Source organism: Felis catus, chromosome B4 (assembly GCF_018350175.1).
Source record: "Felis catus isolate Fca126 chromosome B4, F.catus_Fca126_mat1.0, whole genome shotgun sequence".
Taxonomy (NCBI): domain Eukaryota; kingdom Metazoa; phylum Chordata; class Mammalia; order Carnivora; family Felidae; genus Felis; species Felis catus.
Genome location: NC_058374.1, coordinates 5763974 through 5785101, shown reverse-complemented (window position 1 = coordinate 5785101; position 21128 = coordinate 5763974). Strand labels below are relative to the sequence as shown.

The 21128-nt window shown below is 46.6% G+C and overlaps 2 protein-coding genes across 5 annotated transcripts in view; one reads left to right on the top strand and one right to left on the bottom strand.

Moving 5' to 3' along the window:
- Positions 1 to 1392: 1392 nt before the first annotated feature.
- The window catches only part of FBH1 (F-box DNA helicase 1), a 217617-nt gene continuing 197881 nt past the window's right edge, over positions 1393 to 21128 (bottom strand). Inside the window, exon 25 of one of the 3 annotated variants that reach the window (XR_002743636.2) lies at positions 1393 to 7734. The gene's annotated coding sequence lies outside the window, so the exon portion shown is untranslated. The remainder of the gene's footprint in view (positions 7735 to 21128) is intronic. The other 2 variants (XR_006600266.1, XR_006600267.1) reach the window with 2 other exon arrangements.
- Positions 3386 to 21128, top strand: part of IL2RA (interleukin 2 receptor subunit alpha) — a 55612-nt gene continuing 37869 nt past the window's right edge. The window contains 1 exon segment of one of the 2 annotated variants that reach the window (NM_001009355.1): positions 3386 to 3526. In NM_001009355.1, coding sequence (NP_001009355.1) covers positions 3463 to 3526 — 64 coding nt within the window. In that variant the 5' untranslated portion in view covers positions 3386 to 3462. 2 annotated transcript variants of the gene reach the window in all.

Below are 21128 nucleotides of genomic sequence, written 5' to 3'. Positions count from 1 at the left end.
CATGGTTTTATTTGCTTCTTCATTACATCTGTGGTCGTTCTCTGAGCTTGTCTGGTTTCCACATTTTCACCTTATTTTCTTTCTTACTTTACTCTTGATGGTAGCCACTAGTCTTCCTTTTCAATCCTTCCTTCTTTGAACAATTCATTCCTAAACCTTTCAGGCAGGGCAAATCAAGGGAGACAATGTGGTTTCTAGTGGAAGATGACACAGTGACCCAGCAGAATGGTGGGGTCCTGGCCCAAAGGTAGTGAGGAAGGTGTCTCTATGCGGAGACTGTCTGGTGTGAGGAGTCAGGGTCCACGCAGAGTGCAGCAGGGGTCCCCAACAGGGAGCAGCCCAGTGGGGGAAGTCAGAACCTGATCAGAGTGAGAGGAGTCCACAAAGACAGGCAGACTGACAAGGGCTATCTGAGCCCAATAGGAATGGAAAGGAGGTTCACACATGGGGCTGGTATCAAAACTCAAGCAAAGGGAGGAGGTCATCCCCAAAAGGAATGGCCCAGCATAGGACTGTAGCACCCAAACAGGGTTAGAAGGACATCCATGGGGACTTGGGGGGCTAGCTTGGTAAGGGGCATCAGAGCTTGATCAGGGGGAGGTCATTCCTTCAGTGTTTGGGGGTTGTATCAGAAGAGGCATTCAGAGCCTGAGCAGGGAAAGGAGGAGAACCATGTGGGGCAGGGGATGGTGGGAGAGATGAGAGATGGATAACATACAGGGGGACTGATCGAAAAGTAAAGAGACTAGAGATAATGGAAACCAAATTTCCGCCATCAGGGAAGGGAGTTACAAATATAGGAAAGGAAAAAAATCAGACTTCAGCCCTATGGTAGTAGATTGGAATTGTGATGTTGGGATGTATCGGTGTGAACTCATGATTTTCAGTATGTGTAGATGGATATAGAAATACATATAGATGTAAAGATGAGTGAGCCAATGTGTGTGTGTGTGTGTGTGTGTGTGTGTGTGTGTGTATGTATGTGTGTACATGCAGATATTTTACATGCATATATCCCCTAGCTTAGTCCTTTGGGAGAGCCTGGGAGTAGCTGTACCCCAATAGCAATGAGCACATCTTGGCTTCTCAAGACTATTGTCCTCTAAAGAACCCAGAGCTTTCTGGATAAATGGCAGATTCCAGGGCTGGGACAGAGAAAGTCAAAGACCAGCCCAGAAGATCTTTTTATGCCCCCAAAGCAAGGAGGTACTTGAGGAATGATGGGACACATCAAAAGGTCACAGAAGCCAGCTTGAATGGGCTCCCAATTGACAAACAGGAGACAATTTGAGCATTGAAATGACAATAATAGATTATACCCCACTGAATAAAATGAAAAACCATGAGTCCACAGGTACAACTAAGTAAGTGAATAAATAATGGATATTTATATCATATCACACAATATTTATTACAAAGAGGAAAACAGTGACTTTGAAACGGGGGGCACCCAGATAACACCACTTTATTCAATCAAAGGACCAAAGTAAACGGCATCAGTAATGGGATCGAAGGGTGTGATGGTAAGAACACAGCACCACTTCTGTGTTATTCTTGCCAAAGATGCAAAACCTGATCTAATAGTGAGGAAATGGTAAATAAATCCAAACTGAGGGATAATCTACAAAATAACTCATTTGTAATCCTCAAATACGTCAGGTCATGAAATCCAAGACAAAGGACCTGCTAAAGACACATGGCAACTAGATGCAACAGATGATTCTGAACTGGATCCTTTGATGTGAGGGACATTACTGAGACAACTAGAGAAACTTGGGTCTAAGGATTGCCTGGTAATAATGCATCAATATGGTTTCCTGATTGATGGTTGTAGTGATGTTGGAGAATTTCCTTGTTCGTAGGAAATACACACTCAACTGCTCGGGGGCAATAGAACATTGCACTGACAACTACTCTTAGTTTATTGGAGGGAGATGTTCATATTATATTTTTTCTGTAAGTTTGTTTAAAAACTATACAATGGTAACTATGGCTAGCAAAAACCTCCAGTTCAGTCACTGGGACAGACTCCGGGGATAACAGAATTGCTGCATTCATCCACACAGTTGAAAATGTTTCTAGCCATGAGGTGAAGCCTGCTCTGGAATCTTAAAAAAATAATCTTGTCATGCTTTGATAAGTATCCCACTCCCAGAAAGAGATCAGTTGACGAGTTTTCTCTGCAAACTCTGGTACTTAGTTAGGAAACTACTCTTAGTTCATTTGCAGAATTCCAAGGTTCTTTTCAGAGGTAGTTGCTTTTCTGAGAGAATGTCAGGGGTAGAGATAATACATATTGGAACCATGAACTGCTTTGGTTGAAAAGATGGTCTTCCTTTTGTCAATATATTTACTTGCTTTCAAATATTTTAAAAATTGTATTTTAGTGTGCCTGGGTGGCTCAGTGGGTTGAGTGTCCAATCCTTGATTTTGGCTCAAGTCATGATCTCACAGTTCGTGAGTTCGAGTCCTGTGTTGCACTCCGCGCTCACAGCATGGAGCCTACTTGGGATTCTCTCTTCCTCTCTCTCTGCCCCTCCTCCATTCATGCTCTCTTTCTCTCAAAATAAATAAGTAAACTTCTTAAAAAGATCATATTATACTGTGATCATTAGATGATTGCTAATGGATGTGAATTTCCAGATAGGAAACACAGTCAACCATTTCATGAAAATCAGAAGATAACTCTGATAATTAAACAATGAAGAATGATTTAATTTTGCAAAAAAAAGTCTAAAGTTTAAAACCAAAGCCCACTTTTAGTATGATCCTTTAAGAGAAAGACAATTCTGGAGGCAAAATATCTTGTAAAATCACAATTCACATTCAGGAACCTGGACATCATGGTGAAACAATTGTGGCCACTACACTACTGATTATAGATCTTGGCAGACAATTCATGAATTTTGAATATGGGTCAGTCTTCTGCTTCCTTTTTAATTACCTGAATACTGAAGACCCCACTCATCCTATGTGGCACCTGCTGACTCCTCAGGGAGCCACAAGTCTGGGGGAAGACCTCAATTTCAAGGTGATGTCAATTTATGAAACACTAAATGAGACCACTGCCACAAAGTGCTTGCTCACTCTCTTTCAGCAGCAGGGGAATCTCCCTTTCCTTTTCTGGTGAAGCTGAAGAAAGGATTCATAAACGAAGTCCAATCCTTCTCACCAACCCAGCCCACACCTCCCAGCAATTGAACTTGAAAAAAAACCTGGTTAAAACCACTTCCTATATTTGAAACTAGAGAGGGCTAGGCACAATTTCCTGGCTCACCAAAGCAGCCTAATACTTATAGAGAGCGACTTCGGACTGTCATAGAGACCAGAGGGACCACAGCATGATGACATCCTGAGTGGATTGATCTTTTCATCCCTCGTCCTCCCAGCATGATACAAATAAGAGGCTGACTGGAAACTTGGCCTTCTGCGGAGAAACACCTTCTCTTCACTGCCCTCAAGATGGAGCCAAGCCTGCTGCTGTGGGGAATCCTCACATTCGTCGTGGTACATGGCCACGTGACAGGTAAGGGTCACAGGTGCCCTCTGAATCTTGGGAAGGCTCATGGATGTTAGCTCTTCTCAGTCCAGAATCAGGAGGTTCCTAAGTAGAAAGTGCAGACACAGGGGTTGAATCTTGGGGTCTATTCTTTGTCCGTGACCCCCTAGGGTCCCATGTCATGCTTCAATCGTCCCTGATCTATACACAGAGCCTGGGATGGTGGGATCTCCTGTCACTCAGAGTCTTTGTTAATTCTGGGGTGAATAGAGTGGCGGGATATTTGAATATTAACAGAATACGAATGAGCAGATTCCTCAAGACATGTTCTCTTATTTTCCAATGGATACAGTTTTTCGCCATACCTAACAATCTAAAAATCTACTAGGAATCTAAGACCAGGTTAATGTCCTGAGATGTCAGTAACTAATATAGGAAACATCAGGATAATTTAAGATCTCAAAAAATCTTGGCTTCAAAAATGTATATGCTGTTTTTCTACATACTGCCTCAGGAAATAATACCTAGGATGCTCTTTACACGTGCAATGTTATAGAAATTTTAGAAAAAATAAGCATACTTGCTTTCAGAACTCTACTTTTTCTTATAGTCTTATATGGATATATGCATGTATACATATGTGTTTGTATGTATACACACACACACGTGCAAATTTTGGATTTCATTCATCCTTTTAAATGGGTTTTGTCAAAGAAATTTTTTTAACAAATAAGAAACCACCAACTTCTACCTCAAACCACCTTTCCTAATTGAGTGTGAATTTTCTAATAACTTCTTGCCTTGCTTACCCAGGAAGACAGATAAGGTATCAAAGTCAACAATTTCATTGCCTTAACTTCTAGATGTATAATAATGCTAACTGGCCACAGAAAGATGTGTTAAGAAGTGAAACCTGATGATGCATCTAAGGAGTCTTTTTGCTTATTTGGTGAAGTAGCCAGATTATGTTGGGCTGTGAACTGACCCAGGGATAGGAATTTCTTCACTGTGGAGTTGAAGAGGGCATGATTTTTGAAAGGCTTATAACATGACTTCTGTTTCAGCATGGTCTTTGCAAAGTGGGAGGACAGTTCAAGTTAGAACAGAAAAGTCTTTACAATAAGTCATGACCTATCTCTGGGAAACACATTTCAAGTAAACTTGTGCTATTGTCAGTCGCTGGTGATCTGAAGATATGAATGGTCTTGGTGGGAGTGAGGCAAGTGGAAGTAATACGAGGACTCTTTCATTCACTCGGGTCTCCAAAAATCTATTCAAAAACCTCTTAATCCCCTTCTCAACACTGTAGAAAATATGAAAATGAATAAGACATAGTCTCGGTCCTTAACAGACTTATAACCTAGCAAGGGAGATAAAGACACAGGTATCACAACAGCACTTCAGATTAGAATGCGATGAGATCCATGTGGGCCAGATGTAAATGATGGCAGCATGCAAAAAGAGCCCTGGGATATGAATAAATTTCCTTAGGTAAATAAATTTTCCTAAGGCTTTAACTTTCTCAGAGAGAAAGGTCCCTGTGACAAAGACACAGCAGAGCACAAGGGAACAGCAAGTGGTCCACTGTGCCCCCTGACACTGGATGGGTATATGGGGACATGGGAGATCAAGGCTGAAAAGATAGGATGGGGTCAAATGAATGATCCAAGGCCTTGGATAGCAAGTTATAAATTTTAACTTCATTTGGTAGTCAATGGAAAACTACCCAAAAATAAAAATGACCATTTATAGAGTACCTTCTATGTGCCAGACGTGTAAGTCGTATCTTAATCTTTATACCCACTTTGCAATGTGGATGTCACAAACTCACTGGATGAAGAACCCAAAACTCAGAAGTCGCAGAGACAGTGACAGAGTTGGGGTTCAAACCCAAGGCTCCCTGATTTACACTCTTTCTGTTCACTGCAGACACTTCTGTGGAGGTGACTCTGGCACAGAGTGGAGAGAGATCAGGTGCACAGAGACATGTTGGGAGGCCCCTTCCATAGTCCAGTCAAGAGGCACATGAGAACCTGGTGACCAATGAGGATGAAATAAATTGAGTTTATGGGATTAATATCTGGTTTAGGAACCACCCCAGGGTAAGAAATAATCTCATCTCGGACTTTCTTCTCCAAGAGGAGGAGCCCAGTCTTAAAATAAACAAGACTTTTTACTCTTCAGAGGGGAGAGGTCTCTAACAAAATCAAACAGACCATCAACAGATGCAATTTCTAGCTGATTCATAAGGCAGATTTTCATTCTGAAAATTTCCAAAGCCACCAATTAAAATGGTGATGAGTCGCAGAGGATGTATTAGTCAACCTGGGTGTTTTTTAATCTCTGTATTACTGGGTCCTGGGATGTGGTTAAAAAGAGAATTCTCCTGATGTTACCAACATGGCACGTTAGCGAAGGCACCTTTCTCAGAATTGTGGAAATTCTGAGAGTTTATCTATGCTTTGATCGTCTTTCATTCTAGGAATTCTGTGATCAAATCTTCATCCCCTAGACTCAAAAAAAAAAAAAAAAAAAAAACCACCAAAGTGTGGAAACCCATAAAGATGATATTTTTGTCTAATTATCCCTTCTTCTAAAGACAACTGCCCACACTGGAATTTCCCATCTGCACATCTGTCATTAAAACACAAAGTGTTTAATCCTCCATGTTTAATCATTCAATTTCTCTAGACCCCAAGTGTTATTACCATGGTTAACCTTGCTCATCTTCAGGATATACCTTGGGGAGACAGGACTTTGGTAAGCTTAGGGACTACCTCATAGAAGAGCTGCTATTTTCTCTAAAATGGCATCTTAAATAGGCAGTGCTCTGTGTCACCTGTACATACGTTCCATTTAATTTTACTTTATTTTATTTTGCAATTTTAAAACATTTTATTGAACTCAAGAAATCCAACGCTATCACTTGGATTATAACCCACACCAAAGCAATGAGTAAGATATGTTATAACTTGTCTTCATTCAGAGCTTTGAAATCCAGTATTCAATTACAGCATATTTGATTCTGAAGTTCAATCTGATTGGATACACTTGACCTGGATCTCCATTTTAGATTTGAGAAAACTGAGGCACACACACAAAAAGTGACTTTGCTCATGGTGGGTTAGAGGTGCTAGCAAAGAACTCTTCTTGACCACTACAACTCCACCCCTTGACCCCACTCATCTCAAAGAGAAGTATTCTTAGATTTCTTTGGCTAAGTCTTGAGTTTTCTGGAAGCGATGTCTTTTGTGCAATGTCTTGTTGAAGTCATTTCTGGAAGAGCTAGAGTCACCCTTGAGTCAGGCTATCCCTCAACATGGTGGACATTCAAGTGAATTTCCCCGTCCCCTTCACTGCCTAGGGGCCAGTTAGAAACTTCAAAAATTAGGAGTTCTCTTAGAAAGTGGGGCGTGTCTTCTGAGGTCAGTGGAGAGAAGATTAAGGGGAAATTAAACTTTGCAGGGAGCTGAAAGTGAGCCAAGATGCCTCCTAACATTGTTGGAGGAGCATGGCTTTAGATGAATTGCTCTACCTCCCTGGGCCTCAGTTTCTCTCTGTAAGATGAGAAGGTTGACAGAGGTGACTTGGAGACTCGTGTGGCTCTGTCAAAAATTCTGAAAAGGAAATAAATGAAGCTCTGCTTAAAAGGCATGTTCAAGTTGGGGTATTTTTGGATGAAAAAGTTTCCAGACTGAAGACATACACACACGGTCTGGGTTAAAGAGGCACTTGGGTGGCAAGGTACCAACGCCTGACATCTCATTGCAGGTTATTTCCAACTCTTGAAAGTTGCTGCACTGCGCTCAGGCGTGACCCAGTGCTTCCGTGAAGGCTGCAATTGTGAGCACGAAGGCAAAAACACCGCAGAGGGCCGCGGAGGGCCTTCTGCTGCTTGCTCACTTCTTCAGGGACCCTTCCCCCCAACGATTTCCTTGTCTTTCACGGGAGACGTCTCACACGGGTGGGGACCTGTCTCTCTTCTCTTTATCGCACGCCATTCCCTGTGAGAAAAGGAAAGGTCTTCATTCAACTAATGGCTTCAAAAGTTAGAAGCCCTCTGTCCTTGAAAATGCTCAGAGAGAGGGGCTGGCTGGCCACTTCTGGGGGATGCCATCGAGGGGTGCACAGGCTGGCTGGGTAGATGGACAGGGCAACATTATGGCCTCCCTCCAGCAACCTTCCAGGCTGGTTCTCCTCTGCCGCCTTCCAACCTCTGTGTTTTACTTCCCCTCCTAGAAAATGAAATTAAGGATATGTGATTTTCACATTTTTCCAACCCAAGAGCTGACAGCCCACACGAGCACAGATTCTTGGCTTTAGGAGAGAAGGCACAATCCAGTCCACTGTCTGCTCCCTGCCCCGAACTCTGCGCAGCCGTGAGAGGCAGAAGAGGGAGAACTTGAGCCATAGGTTTATTTGTGTACAGTGAGCTTCGAGTAGCCGAGCATTCAGAGTAAAAAGTTCCTCCACCCCTTTCCTCTCCACAAAGTTCAGGGCCCCCTTTCTCTGGAAGACATTAGGCAGAGTCTAAACGAGCAGGTGTCAAATATGGTGCAGAGATTTCCCAAACCAGGCAGGAGGCTGAAGTGAGAGCCTCTGATCCCCTTGGATGTAGAGTCTGTGACTGCTCCTCTCCAGGCTGACAATGTGCACCATGATGGCATCGCTCTATGCCCACCCAGGGGTCCCCAGGAGTTCCTGGGTGTCTCTAAACTTCCTGAGATCCTGAGATTACTCTCATCTCTTGTTCATCTCTTTGTTTAGGTAGGTGTCAGGTGAGAAAAGCTCAGAGATCCTTAGAGACCTTACTCCTCTCCTGTCTTCCTAATATCTTCTTCAGGAAACTTCTGCTTAGGTGGAGTCAGCCAGTGGCCCAGGTAGCACCAAGGGGGACACACACACACACACACACACACACACACACACAGGCCCAGAGAACCTCACTGCATCTTTATCAACTCATTTGTCACTCCTATACACAGAGCCTGAACTTCTCAGCTGGGAGAACAATGTGATAGCAAGAATCCACCTACCTTTTTTTTTTTTTTTTAATTTTAAAAAAAATTTTAAAATTATGTTTCCTTATTTTTGAGAGACAGAGAGAGACAGAGTGTGAGCGGGGGAGAGGCAGAGAGAGAGAGGGAGACACAGAATCCGAAGCAGGCTCCAGGCTCTGAGCTGTCAGCACAGAGCCTGACGCGGGGCTTGAACTCACGAACCATGAGATCATGACCTGAGCCGAAGTCAGACACTTAACTGACTGAGCCACCCAGGCACCCCTACCCATCTACCTTTTTGATTCTTAATCTGTTTTGAGTGGTGAGACCTTGAGAAAATTTGACGAGATCTATTAACTATCTCCTTAGAAAAATGTACAGACATACAAAATTTGGAGTGTAATTCTCTGGTTTGGAGTATAATAGTCTGTGAGTCAGGGTCACCAGGTAAGTAAGACCTCTGAATGTGTTTTTTACTATCTTAACACTCATAGTCATGAACAGAGAGGATGAGACACAGAAAGTTACCCTCCCTGGTTTAAGGGAGCGAGCGGTGGTTGGCTTGGCAAAGGCAACTTAAGAGGCATGGGTAGTACCTAGGGAAGACAGCAAGAAAAGAGTGCCAAGGGCAAAGCAAAAACACTAGGCAAGCAAGAAAAGTGGAGAGCCAGGACTAGAATCATCCTCTTAAAATTCCAGTCTAATATTCACCCACATCCTTACACTGACACTCAACGATATGCATCCATCCATCCGTTCACGCGTTGGGATTGCAAAGATGACAGAGGGTGCAGTCCTTGCCCTCAAGCTGTTCATGGCTTAACAATGGAGATGAAACATGTGCTGAGCAGTTCCTTCTAGAAGACTGCTAAAGGAGAGCCAACACTGAATCCCCACCAGGCTTTCAGATAAGTCACCCATTTGGGGGCAAACGATAATATCATCTCTTGGTATTTTAGGTATTTTCCACTCAGATTACTCAGATGGTTTATGACTATTTGACTTATTCTCTGGTTACTCTTGGATTTGCATCCATCAGTGAGAGAATGCAAGGCTCACTGGGAAATGGATTTACAGGGGTGGTTCCCAGTGTGTATTTTGGGGTGCATTAACGAATGACATCCAAGCCCCACCCAAGAACAACTCAGACCGATTAGGGCAGACTCTCTGGGGCTGAGAACTGGACAGAACGATAACTTGTTTTGTTTTGTAAGTTCCTCAAATGATTTAAGATGCAGTTAGTATTGAAATCCACAGAATGACGGTTCCCATGGTTGGGCTGATTCCGTCATTTCGTTTCTGTTCACTAAGAACAGGTGCCTTCATGCAGTACTTCTCAAATTTTAACGTATTTACAAATCACCCAGGAATACTGTTAGGGAGCAGATTCTGACTCAGGATGTCTAGGGTGGGGTTTGAGATTCTGGTTCAAACACGCTAACAGGGGAAAACCAAGTTGCGAGAGACCTAAGATCAACTATTGCAAAGTTGTGCGTGGCGAAGTAGGCATGTGCCTCAGCGGTCAGAACAGAGAGGGTAACATGCTTCCTGCAGAGTCTGGAAAGGCTTCTCAGAGAAGGCGGCCCTAGGACATAATGACTGAATTTGTGCTTGTGAATATCAGGACATGGGTTAGAGGCTGGTATTGACTAATGATTTTGCTGAAGTTGTGTTACATGGACCATGCTCCACTAGGAGCAGACTGAAAACTCAGGGGTTTCCTGGGGCAGTGAAATAAATGACCCGTACCGCACGCAGACATAAAAGCATTTGTGTGTGCGCTGACCAAAATGAGGCTCAAATGGCTGGCGGTTCTCTGATAGAAATGAGTACTTCTGCTCAGACGTGAAGCACCTGAGCCCTAGTCTCACTAGAATCCTGCGGTGTCTACACATGTCAACGGTGTCTGGTAGATTGCTTTCACGCGGTGAATCGTTGGATCGGGGTCACCAGTACCATACGATGTCCCCGGGTAACAGGCAGGAAGGCCGGGATCTAATTTCCCTACATGCAAATTTCACCCCTGACCGAGCTGCACTAACAGCGGACCATGAGGCTAGAGTCTCGGTGCTTGCAGCCTGACAACCCATCCCGATGTCCCCATCCTGCAAACGGGAGAATGTCAGACAGTAGAAGACTCTAAGGTACCAAAGTGTGGGTGGCATGGGTGGGGGGTGACCAGAAGGTTGCCTCACTGGGGAGATGGAAGGAGCCAGGTGCCCATCAGAACTCTGGGCCTCCACGCAGGCCTGCCCGGGGTGCATGGCGTGAGGCAGGTTGGTGAGATGTGCCTTCTGGGTTGCTCTCTCCCCGAGCTCCCCACCTGGTTCTTGCCACAGGCAGTGAGAAGGTGGGCCAGGGCCGGGAATGCTTTTTCCCGGAAGTAGGAGGAGGAGCAGCCTGTTTGTAAAGAATAAACAGGGAGTTCTAAAGAGGCAGCCGGTTCCTCTCCCCCTGAAGAACGTGGAGAATCGCCCAGTCTCCAGCCAGGCCACCCGCATGGGGAGAGAAACAGGAGTGGAGGGGTGAGGCTGAAGGCTGGAAAGGGCCGGTGAAGGCAAGCCGGGGCCGTGACCCCGGATGCCAACGCCTCCTGCCTCCTTTCAGGCGTTTGCTTTCAGGCTTGTTCCAAGAAACATTTTAAATGCGAATCATAATAACAAGGGCCGATATTCACGGCTTGTGTGCCCTCTTGCAGGTATCATGTGAAGGCATAGGGTCACTTCAGTTAACCCTCAAACTAAGGTAGGCCTTTTTATCATTTCCATTTTACTACTGGTAAACTGAGGCTCACTGAGGTTCACTGAGTTGCCTAGTGTCATACGACTAGGAGAGAGCTCGGATTTGAGCCAGGCCATCTTGTTCCAGAGCCTGCATTCTTTACTATTCTTCTAAGCGGCCACTGAGGTCATAAATTCATGTGCCATAAAGAAGTTTACCCTCCCTTTTTAAAAAATTGAAGAAAGTACCAATGAGGAAGGTCACAGCTCCTGAGGCTGTGCATGAATTACCGTGTCTGTGCTCACAAAATCCAAACCTGGCTGCCCTGTAGCTGCCCCTTCCTCTTCTCAAGCGACTGACTTGACCTCTTGAGTCCCACTGAGTCCTTGGAATCTCAAATTCTCCGAATCCTGCTGTTCCCCTCCAGGGCTCTTTCCACCCCGCCCCCAAGAGCAGCCCGGACTGCCTTTCTCGCTTTTGACTGCTCTTCAAAGAAAGCACTTTAGTCGAACCACGTCTGCCCCAGCCGCCCACAAAACAGAGGAAATTCTGAGCACCTCCAGGCATGAGTCAAACCCACCGTGTTCAGGAATCTCTGCCCACAGAATCACCCACTCTTTTCTGTTTGGGACAGAAATAGATACCTTCTGTAGAAGCCATGCTGCTTTTCGTATTCTCAGCAATAAAAAAAAAAAAAAAAAAAAAAAAAGGCAAGGATAGGTGTATGCCCCTGGGGCAGGATCGTGGGAGTTTTCTCTGCTGTGGAGTTTTTCGGAGTTTAGAAAACATTGCCGCCACGGCACAGTGGATGGCCAGGTGGCGGAGGGAAGCAGTAAGGCGGCTGGGGGACCATCTCGGCTGTGGCGGGACTTTCAGTTACGTGTTCATTCCTTCGTTTATTAATCATTCAGCAAATGCCAACTACTGTGTGGCAGATACAGAGTGAGAGACGAGTGTAGGCCCCGTCCTTGGCCTCCGGGAAGTCCTCGTCCAGCAGGAGAGAAATTGGTTGCACAGATAATTACAACACACGGGGACATCCAAGATCTACGCGCAGAGAAAGGGGATGGAACACACCGATGCTTGTGCTTAGTGCAGACCCGGTGCGTCTGAGGTCCGTAACTGCCTCGTGTTGACGCGGACAGCCGGGACAGACAGGAAGGCTAGGAGCACTGTTTGGTCATTAATTACTAAAATTACCAAACTCAAACACCACCAATTTCGAATTACAATTATATTCCAGTAATATAGACAGAGGATTCGCAGAAGCTTTCTTTGGCTCAAGAAATTCCTTTCTGGGGGCACCTGGGTGGCTCAGTCGGCTGAGCGTCCGACTTCGGCTCAGGTCATGATCTCACGGTTCGTGAGTTCAAGCCCCGTGTCAGGCTCTGTGCTGACAGCTTGGAGCCTGGAGCCTGCTTCGGATTCTGTGTCTCCTCTCTCTGCCCCTCCTCCGCTTGCACTCTGTCTCTCTCTCTCTCTTTCTCTCTCAAAAATTAACATTAAAAAACATTTTAAAAATTCCTTTCTGGAGAAAATGGGAACATCGCAGGTGGAGAACAAACTGATTGCTCCCACAGCCCCCGAGTATCTGAGAAGCACGTTTATAGACAGTGCTGGCCAACCGCGACATCCCCAGCTGTGTGTGAACAGTTCTCCGGTCCTAGGCGTCCAGAAGGCACGCTCCTCTCTAAGGAAGAGGTGGAAGGCACCTAAGCACTCCTTAAAAACATATCAAAGGGGGTTTTTCGTTCCAAAATGGAATGAGCCCCATGGAGAAAACTTGGGCCCGTCTCCCCTGAGAAAGATCGGTTTATCACGATACCAAGTAAAGGGCACAGGAATCATTGCTAAGAGTTCTGCTCAAACCCCTGAAACTCAGGTTGACGTCAGCCTCTTCCTGTCTCGGAGCTCTGTGAGTTTCCCGGGAGTTTTGGGGGCGCTGACTTTGCAGGAGGCGACACCGCTGACAGCTGTCCTGGCCGCGGTGGCTTCCTCTCTCCCGAAAAAGAAGAAGGGCAGAGAGCCTTGAACCCAGCTGAGCGGCCGTGCGGTATCTGCTTCCGGTGCCTGTGGTAGTGACACCTCTGTTCAGAGACTGATTTAGAAAAAAAAGCACCTTTGTAAAGAGAAAACTCCTTATTTTAAGTGGAAAGCAAAACAAACTACAAAAAAAAAAAAAAAAAAAAAAAAACCCTTTGTGAAATGAAAGGGCAGTTTCCTCAGACATCCTGCTAACACCCGGGGGAGCACAGAGACCGCAAAGGGTAAGCAGCTCAGCTCGCCTCGATCATGTTGCCATTTATTTCACTTTTCGGCTTTCACTGCCTGTCGCCACCTTTCACTCGGCAGGCTGTCGGTTTCGTTTCCCTCTGCCAGGGTCCCGGGCCCGGGCTTGCGATGGGCTGGTGCGACCCAGCCACACCCAGCTGTGCACTCCGTGCCCACCAGCCCGAGGAACCCTCGCCACAGCCCTTCGACACAGGGGTCGTGATGACTCCCATCGGACAGGTGAGGAAAGCCAAGTGGTGAGGCGGTAAGCGATGCACCCCAGACGGGCTATCAGCTCCGTCCCTCTGCAAAGGCAGCAAGCTGTCCACAGGTGTCCTTGGGGCCACGGGCTTCTCGGCAAGCCTTGAGTCTCGCATTTGAAGCACTCTTTCGTCCATCCCCAGACTGACTCCCTTGAAAGCCACTTTCATGCTGCCTTTTCCCTGACCAAAGAGCTCAAATCCTCCCCTGCCGCGTCGGGGACACGATCCATTTCCTCTGCCTGGCGGCCAACAGTCTGATGGGACCGTCCGCATGTCCTCAGCTCACAGGACACTTCGGTCAGCAGTTCTCCTGCCACTTCCTCACCTAGAGTCTCGAAGCCTGGCTCCTGGGGGCGCCCTCTCCTCTTACTGGAGTAAACTTCTGCGTCTCATCTGCTTGCTTGGCATTCTTCCCACCTGGACGGCATCGTGGGAGCGTGGAAAGGGCTCATGACTTACGGAGTCTACAGGCCTGAATTCAAACCCTAGCTCGGACATGTGTGACTCAACTTCCCTTCAAGACAAGCGGCGAGTGCCATTCCCTGCAGGCACTAGCGAGAGGGGCGCGCAGGGGACTGGCACAGTGTGGGAAGCACTGGGAAAAGTAACGGCAGGTGGTCTGGGAGTGTAGAGGGATAAGCCACAAAAGCAGACAGTAGGGTCCAGAAGTTTCCCCAGAGAACAGCGATGAGGCAGGCCTGCGGGAGAAGCAAGAGTCAAGAAGGTGGGAAGTGAGCACAGTGTGAGCAGGATGAGGACAAAAGACATGGTTGGTGCTGAGAGCCGCACAGAGCTCTACTGGGCTGGAGGGATGGGGCATGCAGCGGGCGTGGACATTTCTAAGGCGGGGCATGAGCTAGGATGCGGAGCCTCGCCAGGCACAGGGGTTTGGATTCTAAACGGCAAGGGACAGGAGAACACGGAGTGGCCTTGGGCAAGGGAAAAACACGATGTGTGCTTCAGACACTCTAGGTAAGAGCTGACAGCAGGTGGCTTGTTTAAAGTTCCCTGGGCCTCAGTTGCTGTGGGTACAAAATGGGAGTAACAGGGGTGCCTGGCTGACTCGGTCGGTGGCGCATGTGACTCTTGATCTCTGGGTTATGAGTTCTAGCCCCACGCTGGGTGTAGAGATTACTTTTAAAAAATAAGATCTTGGGGCACCTGGGTGGCTCAGTCGGTTAAGTGTCCGACTTCAGCTCAGGTCATGATCTCACGGTCCGTGAGTTCGAGCCCCACATCGGGCTCTGTGCTGGCAGCTCGGAGCCTGGAGCCTGCTTCGGATTCTGTGTCTCCCTCTCTCTCTCTGCCCCTCTCCCGCTAGCACTCTGTCTCCCTCTCTCAAAAATAAATAAGCACTAAAAAATTAAAAAATATATAAAAAATAAAATCTTTAATAAAATGAAATGAAATGGGAATAACACACGCCCACACTGGGGGGGCTGTAAGGCTTACAAGATGGCCTGCCTCAAGCAACCAGGATACAGTAGGTGCTCAATAAGTGTGACTTGCTGGACTTCTAATCTGCACGGTCGAAGGCCTAGCAGACCCTCCACATGGAGGTCTCACAGGCTTCTCAAACTCGATACACGTAGAATCGTCCCGCCCTCTCTCCTCTTATTTCCTGTTCCACCGAAAGGCACCACCATCCACCTGACTGCCCAGGAAACCTGGGCAAAATCCTACACCCCCAATCGAGCCCCCTCTTGACTCTGGCCCTCGCCACGTCTCAACGTGAGCAACTGCTCTGTGCTCTCTCTCATCACCCCCCACCAAGACCCCTACCGTAGCCTTCCCACTACGGGGATCAGAGAGGCAGGTCGAGGGCGGCGGGAGGCCACAGACTATGGTGGCCACGGGAACGGGGTGCAGCCGGGACACAGAGGGAGGAGATACAGAATCAGCCACGGGTACCCGCTCCTCTCGGGCTGCAGGATCCAGGATCCAGGCCTTGGCTTCACCACAGACTGTGTGACTCTGGGAAGGTCGCGGGACCTCCGGGTGCCTTGCTCCCATGGTCTACAAAGGGGAGACCATGAGAACTACCTATCTAATACCTAGCTAGTTATTAAATGACTTTTATTTATACTCATATTAATTATACTATAGTATAATTAATACTATACTAATACTAATAGTATAATACTATTAGTATAATACTAATACTAATAGTTTACTATACTATACTATATATCTTAATTAGTATATATTTATATATTTGATCATATTTTCATTATAATAATATAATAATTGTATTAATTATCACTAATATTCCTAATAGCCTACTTCATAGGAGATTAGGGAAGTCCATACGTATAAAGTAGCTAGAACAGCATCTGGCATGCAGTAACACTTTTTTTTTTTAAACATTTTTATTGATTTTTAAAAGAGAGAGAGTGTGTGTGAGCGGTGGAGGGGCAGAGAGAGAGGGAGACACAGAATTCGAAGTGGGCTCCAGGTTCTGAGCTGTCAGCACAGAGCCTGACGTGGGGCTCAAACCCACAAACATGAGATCATGACCTGAGCCGGAGTCGGATGCTTAACCGACTGAGCCACCCAGGCGCCCCTAGCATGCAGTAACTCTTGAGATAAAGTACGAACTGTCTATGCATGCGAGCACATTGATAGAGAGGCTCTGAAAGCCCCCTTTCAGCCCTGACATTCTAGAGCTTACTAAATATTTTAAATACTTGCCCTACAGCAGAGTGAAAAGTCCATTTCTTCAACGCCGTGCTAAGCCATGTCACCTTCCCTCGCGACGGCAGGCTCACAACCTGCATCCAGTCCTTTCGTACGCAGGACTGAAGGCATTGGTTCAAGCCAAGGAAGAAAGACTACCTAGTGCACGCTAGGTGCCACATCGTTGAGGAGTCCCATCTGTCACTTTTTAGCACACAGCAATTGTGCCAAGGCTCGGTGGATCTTGGTAACAAATTTTAAGTCCCCCAGTCCTTGAAAGCTGCAGCCACCTCGGATTTAAGCTCTGTAAGACACCCAGGATTAATGCCCATGCAGGATCATTGCCCGTGGTCACGCCCGCTAACTCTGAGGTCTCTGTTGAAAAGAATGGCATCTATCTGCTAACTGAAATGATCAGAGACCGTTGGTTTTGTGCGTTAACTGAGAATTTACATGAGGTGGGAATGATGTAGAGCGGAGACCTGACGGAGCCCGGGGGACAGGGAAGGCTGTGTTTCCTCCAGCGCTGGCTGAGGGAGAGGGGCCCCCTCTGAGTCCATAGACTGAACTCAACAGAAGCCCTTAAGTGGAGTTTGCTTTTCTGAGGCCAGTTCCTGAAGTACAGGCGAGGGCTGTTGGTATAGTTTAATCGGCATCCGTAGCCTCCTCCCTGTGCTGTGTGGTCCACGCCGTCATTCCATCCCCACTGAAATGTCCTATTCTTCTGTCTACGGGGTAGCACCTGTCAGCGTGTGGATCTGGGGAATACTCTCGGGCTGCTGTTTGCTCCTACTAAACCCGACGTGAGGAAGTCACTGCAGACGAGAGCAGGGCTGTTGGCCAAGCACCAAGAACCCCAGACTCTAAGGCAGCTCTTCCCCCTCCGGTTAGTTTGTGATCTACATTTCCATGTTTGGGTCGTCCTTCTCTGTGAAAGGGTTTGAGCCCTGTCACCAACGCATAGCACTCGTCTTAGTCCCTTCAGACCGCTATGACGAATACCGTAGACTGGGGGGCTTGTTCACAACAGAACCTCACTTCTTGCAGTTGTGGAGGCTGGAAATCCGAGATCAGGGGCCCGCATGGCGGGAGTCAGATGAGGACCCGCCACGGGGCTGCAGATGATGACTTAAAGGCCCCCACCTCGTGACACCGTCACACTGGGCAGCGGGGGGCTCCACATGTGAATCTGGGGAGGGGCGCAAACATCCAGTCCAAACGGTATACGCTGTGTCTTGTTTAAACTGGGAGTGATTCTTGAGAGCAGGGAGGCAGAGTGCCCTCCGGGTGAGGAGGGGACTCCTGGGGAGAGCCGGGGGGCTGCTGGCAACCTTCGATCCAGGGCCACCCTGGCATCTGAGCATGTGGATTCGGTGTGTTTGACAGTCAGGGTGGGCTGTGGTTCTGAGAAGGAGCACGTTGTTCCTGAAGGTTCCTTCGTTTCCGGTGACCTTGTTCTGATTCCTTCTCGTCTGTGTTTCCCTTCTGATCCTAAGCTTCTACCAGCATCATACTGACTTACCTACCTGGTATTTTTTGAAATCTCAGTGGAAAATCTGCTGCTCTCCAGTCGAAAATCTCCTCAACTCCACGGTCTGTTTCACAGAAGAGTCCCTGTAGGAGGTTCTGGGTGGGATTCACCGGGGTACCATATTTCTACTAAAAATATTCCGGCCCAAGAAAAAGGTTTCAAACGTTTGAAGAAAAACTGTTTTTAGGTTTCAAAGAACAAGAGTATATTTCTACCCCCTTGTTTTTCTTATCTGATAAGGCTTTAATTTTCATCAGGTTGACATTCTGTGGTAAGTGTGTGGTTAACTCTTTCATGTACAGAAGCTTGTTGTCAACGGAGAAGGCTCCCGGGGCAGAAAATCACCACCTCTGCCCATTTCATTTGCACAGGCATTTGAGATCCCCAAACATGACCATTTTGATGTAGGGACAGCAGCTGGGAAGACTATTTTTGGTCCCCTGCCTCCTTTCTCCCTTCCAAGGTAAACAGAACATAACCGGCTTCCCACCCAACCCCTGATTTTTTTTTTTTTTCTTGGTAGCAATGTTCGATGAAACACACATTGTCCTGCAAAAGGGTCTTACCCTGTGAGTCACTCATTGTTGGGTTATGGGAACTGACTATTTGGCCCGCCAGGTCCAGCCAGACCTCAGAAATCGTGGGTCTGATAACAACACACATAAGTCAGAGATGCTCGGGGCTAATTCCTGCAGAATGTGACCATCCACACTGAGATTTTCTCCCTCAAAACACACAGCCTCCCCTCTTGTTTCCCCCGGGGACCACATACATTTTCTTTGATGGCACTAACTTCCTTTAACCCTGTCTCCCCCTCCCCCGAGTTCCCAGCCCTGTGACACCGAACATTTGCCCCAGCCACATTCTCCTCAAGCATTTCCGCTTGCTGAACGAAAATGGATGTTTGTCTGAAGGAATGAATGAATGAATGTACAATGTAGCCAATGCCAACGTACCCAAGCACTTCTTCAGCGCCTATAGCTGCCCACATTGATGCAATCGTTTAAATAAATAATGGATGATGTGGACAGCCAACCACAACCAGAAATGACTGGAAGTGTTTCAGCTAAACTGTGGTGATCCGGTTGGCAGGGAACCGGAAACTGACCATGTTTTAATATATTTCAAATCCATTATAACCTATTCATGTGAACATAGGTGAGAAGCAGGAAAGTAACAGAACGATCACAAACAGTTCTTAGAAGACGAATTCAAAGAAACTCCATTTCCTTGTTCTGACACAATCGAGGCTTAAAGTAATTAACATTTTCAACATTTTTTTCCAGTTCACAAAGTAACCTTACATATTTTATCATTTGGTCCTAAGAACAACCCTGCTGGAGGCTTAGTAAGAGAAACAATTAGGATTCGTGGGGCATTTTACAGATTATAAGGTCCTTCGCTCACATTATTTCTACTGACACATTTCTGTTATTCATACCTTTGCAATTCACACGCCAGCACAACATGCTTCTCCTAGTCCCCTGAACACAATATTCCCTCTGCCCGGGTGACGTAGTCTGCTGAACCTGCCTGGTGAACCCGACTCACCCTTCCAACATGGTACAGCAAAGAGCAGCCTTCCTCCTTACCTGGCTCACAGGGAACAACCCCCCATCGGGGGGCACCAGGCCCTGAAGATCAATCAGCACCACGAAAGGCAAAGACTTGGAGTAACTCAGAAGCTTCTATGGTCACGTTTAGTTAATGGCTCTGAGGAATCTGCCACCTGCTGATTGATCAGCGGACCCCATCTCCAAACTAAAGCAATGAAATAGTCAGTACCACCCCACAACAAAAACTTAGTCCATGTTTAACAAACCCACTTCCCGGATCAAAACAAAAAGAAGGGAGGTTTGTTGTTGCAACCAGAGGTCAATCACAGGGATGGAGAATGTATCAGACCTCTCCTCCAGGCCATTGACTATGCTCCTAGGGCAATTGGTTCTGTGATGTAGGAAGCTTGACTGGGCAACATTTTAAGGACATAATGGAGGGCTGGAGAGCTGGGAGGTAGGGAGGAATAATAAGACGCTATTGCTATGGCAGGTGAGCAGTTGGGGGCTTAGGAGAGGGTGAAGGTAGTGGACGTGAGAAGGAGGCATGTGCAGGAGGGTTGCAGAGGCAGCAGTAATGACTCCTGGGAAGTGATTCCATATGAGGGCAAAGAAGCAGCGGAATGTAAAAAGGATGCTTTAGTGTCCAGCTGAGGTGACACAGACGATGGGAATGTAAGGGTCACGAAGAGAAACAAGAACAAGAAGGGGAACAGCCTTTAACTTTTAATTCTGAGATAACTGTAGATTCACAGGCAGTCGTGAATAATAATGTTGACAGATCCAATACAGTCTTCGTTCACTTTCCCCCTTAACTACAGCACCGTATCACAACCAGGAAATTGACATGGGTGCAATCCATCAATCTTATTCAGATTTTGCCAATTTGATATGAATGGCATATGTGTGTATTTAGTTATGACATTAGTGTAGTACGTGTATTTTTGGTTCTACGCAACTTTAATGTATGTGTAGATTCATATGACCACCACCACAGTTAAGATACACAACACTTCTAGGACACTTGGGTGGCTCAGTCAGTTGGGCGACCGACTTCAGCTCAGGTCATGATCTTGTGGTTCGTGAGTTTGAGCCCCTGCATCGGGCTCTGTGCTGACAGCTCAGAGCCTGGAGCCCATTTCAGATTCTGTGTCTCCCTCTCTCTCGGCCCCTTCCCCGCTCATGCTCTATCTCTCTCTCCCTCAAAAATAAATAAACATTAAAAAAAAAAGATAAACAACACTTCTGGAGTGCCTGGGTGGCTCAGTCCATTAAGTGTCAGACTCTTAATTTTGGCTCAGGTCATGATCTCAGGGTCGTGAGTTCGAGTCCCACGTCTGCCTCTGTGCTGACAGTGCAGGGCATACTTGGGATTCTCTCCCTTCCTCTCTCTCTCTGCCCCTCCCCCTGCTTACATGCATGCACTCTCTCTCTTTCTCAAAAATACATAAACATTAAAAAAATTCCTTAATAAAAAAAAAGATAACACAACAGTTCCTGTCACAAGGATCTCTCCACCTTTCATAGCCACAACTACCTGCCTTCTTGCTTCCTAATCCCTGGAAACCAGACTGTTTCCATCTCTATATTTTTGTCATTTTAAGAATGCTA